General features: G+C 66.7%; 1 protein-coding gene across 2 annotated transcripts in view; it reads left to right on the top strand.

The window, feature by feature from the left end:
* Positions 1 to 328: 328 nt before the first annotated feature.
* The window catches only part of PTGIR (prostaglandin I2 receptor), a 4791-nt gene continuing 2008 nt past the window's right edge, over positions 329 to 3111 (top strand). The window contains exons 1-2 of one of the 2 annotated variants that reach the window (XM_006142102.2): positions 329 to 1405; positions 2342 to 3085. In XM_006142102.2, the coding sequence (XP_006142164.1) occupies positions 641 to 1405; positions 2342 to 2701 (1125 nt within the window). In that variant the 5' untranslated portion in view covers positions 329 to 640 and the 3' untranslated portion in view covers positions 2702 to 3085. Of the gene's footprint in view, positions 1406 to 2341; positions 3086 to 3111 lie in introns of those variants that run through there. The other variant, XM_027767044.1, reaches the window with a different exon arrangement.

Raw genomic sequence — 3111 nt, 5'->3', positions numbered from 1 at the left:
GGGGCGGGAAATGGATGCTCTGAGAAGGGGGCCCGGAGCTTGCCAGGGAAGGCGGCAGGGAGCCCAGGGGGCCTCTGGAGAAAGCAGGGGGAGGGAGGGCGGGGCAGAGAGAGGAAATGAAAAAGCAGGGGCGAGCAGGCAAGATGAGGAGGGAGGGAAGGAAGGAGGGAAGGAGAAGCTGACACAGGAGACTGACACAGCCAGCGAGGGACACACGCTGAGCGAGCCCGCAGGGGAGGACAGAAGAGAGAGAGACGGGGACTGGAGAGGTGCGGAAGGAGAGGCTGGGGAAGCTGACCTGCAGAGGAGGTGACAGAGGGGTGAATGACAGAGGGACAGAGACGGTGAGACAGCAGGAGACAGACAGGAACAGAGAGGGAAAGACCAGGGAAGCCCTCCCAAAGGGGGAAGGACAGAGACAGAGACTGCGAGAGGAGAGAAACGGGAGGGGTGGGTGAGGAGGGGAGAGAAAGGGGAGGGGAGACCGGCACGCGAGAACTGGGGGTTGGCTGGGAGAGCCCCCTGCTGCCACAAGGAACGTGGCCAGCGGGGGCGGTGGGCGTCTGCACGGGCTGCAGGCCGGGCCCTCCAGCTCCCACCCTTGGCGCCCTCCAGCCCAGGCCACTGGCGGAGGCGGGGCATGGCCGACTCCTGCCGGAACCTCACTTACGTGCGCGGCTCCGTGGGGCCGGCCACCAGCACCCTGATGTTCGTGGCCGGCGTGGTGGGCAACGGGCTGGCTCTGGGCATCCTGGGAGCCCGGCGGCCGGCGCGCGCGTCGGCCTTCGCGGTGCTGGTGACCGGGCTGGCGGTGACCGACCTGCTGGGCACGTGCTTCCTGAGCCCCGCCGTGTTCGTGGCCTACGCCCGCAACAGCTCGCTGCTCGGCCTGGCCCGGGGCAGCCCCGCGCTGTGCGACGCCTTCGCCTTCGCCATGACCTTCTTCGGCCTGGCGTCCACGCTCATCCTCTGCGCCATGGCGGTGGAGCGCTGCCTGGCGCTCAGCCACCCCTACCAGTACGCGCCGCTGGACGCGCCGCGCTGCGCCCGCCTGGCGCTGCCCGCCCTCTACTTCTGCCCCGTCTTCTGCGCGCTGCCCCTGCTGGGCGTCGGCCAGCACCAGCAGTACTGCCCGGGCAGCTGGTGCTTCATCCGCATGCGCGCCGCCGAGCCGGCCGGCCGCGCCTTCTCGCTGACCTACGCCAGCCTCGTGGCCCTGCTGGTGGCCGCCATCGTCCTCTGCAACGGCTCCGTCACCCTCAGCCTCTGCCGCATGTACCGCCAACAGAGGCGCCACCAGAGCTCGCTGGTCCCCGGCCCCCGGGCTGGCGAGGACGAGGTGGACCACCTGATCCTGCTGGCGCTCATGACGGGCATCATGGCCGTGTGCTCCCTGCCGCTCACGGTGAGTGCCCTCTGGAGCGGGGGTGTGGGGTGCTGGTCTCACAGATGGAGAAACTGAGGCTCAAAAGAGGGCCGAGGCTCTGCGCGCTGGGCAGTAAATCTCCAGGTGCTGGAGGAGTCTCTGGGCATTTGACTGCTCTGGGGTCTCTGTCTTCCCCCATGGCATCGCCGGCACCCCCATCTAAGGCACCCCTTCCTCTCCCCTGTGATAGGGAGAGCCCACCGTTCACTGCAGACCGCGGCCTGCACTGAGGGCTCACACGTGCCGGCTCAGGTGGTCTTCCAACCCACCGCGCCCCCCAGCCAAGGTCCTGTCCCTCCCACTCCACAGAAAAGGGGCGCCGGGGTCTTGACCCTGGTCCTCTGGCTCCAGAGCCTGACCTCCCACCCACTGTGCTCCGCACTCCCCCAGCCCAGCACCCCCCATGCTCAGCCCAGCCTGTTTCCCGTAGGGCTAGTCCCGCCCTGAGGGGACCCACCCAGGTCTGTGAGCCCCCTCACGGCATGGTTATTCCGGGCCTCAGCTTCTCCTGTAAAATGCAAGGGCTAGGCTGGGTGTAGGGGTCTTTAAGTCTTTTGGGGGTTCTGATGACTCCTTGGAGGTCGGGAGCTGTGGATATACGCATGGGCACAACCTCAGCTCTGTGCCTGGTTTCAGGGGGCCCGGAGATGTGGGCTCAAAAATAGGCAGCCCGAGGATCCTCCCAGCTGGGAAGGGCGGGAAGCCATGTACCCAGCCCCCCTCTCTGCCATTAGGCGTCTGCGGGGGTGTCTGGGGCTTTCTGGCTCTGCTCCCGGGATGCATCTATCGGACACTTAGCTTCATCTTATTTCCTTCCCTTTCTGAGGTGCCACCCCTCCCTCATCTCTGCCGGGGAGCAAGCGGGAGGGGGGGAGGACCCATGGGTGCTTCCTGACGCCCTCTCCTTGCCCTCAGATCCGCGGATTCACTCAGGCCATCACCCCGGACAGCAGCGAGATGGGGGACCTGCTGGCCTTCCGCTTCAACGCCTTCAACCCCATCCTGGACCCCTGGGTGTTCATCCTTTTCCGCAAAGCCGTCTTCCAGCGCCTCAAGCTCTGGTGCTGCCGCCTGTGCCCCGCGCCTGCCCACGGCGGCGTGCACACACCCCTGTCCCAGCCTGCCTCGGGGAGGGACCCAAGGACGCCCCCTGCTCTCGGGCCGAAGGACGGCAGCTGGGTGCCGCTGTCAGCCTGGGGGGAGGGGCAGGCGGGCGGCAGCATGGCAGGAACGGGGTCCAAAGCTGAGGCCGCCGGCTCCTGCTCTCTTTGCTGACACCCCGAGGCCTGTGAACATGGAACATGGCTGCCAGCCGCCAGGACCAGGACCTTGGCCCCTGAAGTTTGGGGGCGATCAGCTGCTAGTTCTCCTCCTCCAGGGAGGCCGCTGCAGGCCCAGGGAGGAGAGTGAGGGACAGAGGGGACGTTTCTCCTGCAGCACCAAAGAAGTCGTTCTCTCAAAATAACCCGTGGCCCGGCCAGCCGCTCTGCCCTCCACTCCCATCCATCTCACTGTCCAAATATTTAGAAGGTGGAGGAGTTCCCAGGGGCTTCTGTGCTCGGGTTCCAGCTCTCATGCTCCTCTATTCGGGGGCCCCGACTGCCCACCCGCATCCCCAGGGACAGGCTGCCCTCTCCCAAGTCACTTCCAGAGCCACCCACCCCCACTCCGCCTCCTTACAGGCA

The sequence above is a fragment of the Tupaia chinensis genome, unplaced genomic scaffold (genome assembly GCF_000334495.1).
Source record: "Tupaia chinensis unplaced genomic scaffold, TupChi_1.0 Scaffold000067_1, whole genome shotgun sequence".
Taxonomy (NCBI): domain Eukaryota; kingdom Metazoa; phylum Chordata; class Mammalia; order Scandentia; family Tupaiidae; genus Tupaia; species Tupaia belangeri.
The sequence above is the reverse complement of the archived record's forward strand: the minus strand, read 5'-3'. Positions and strand labels throughout refer to the sequence as shown.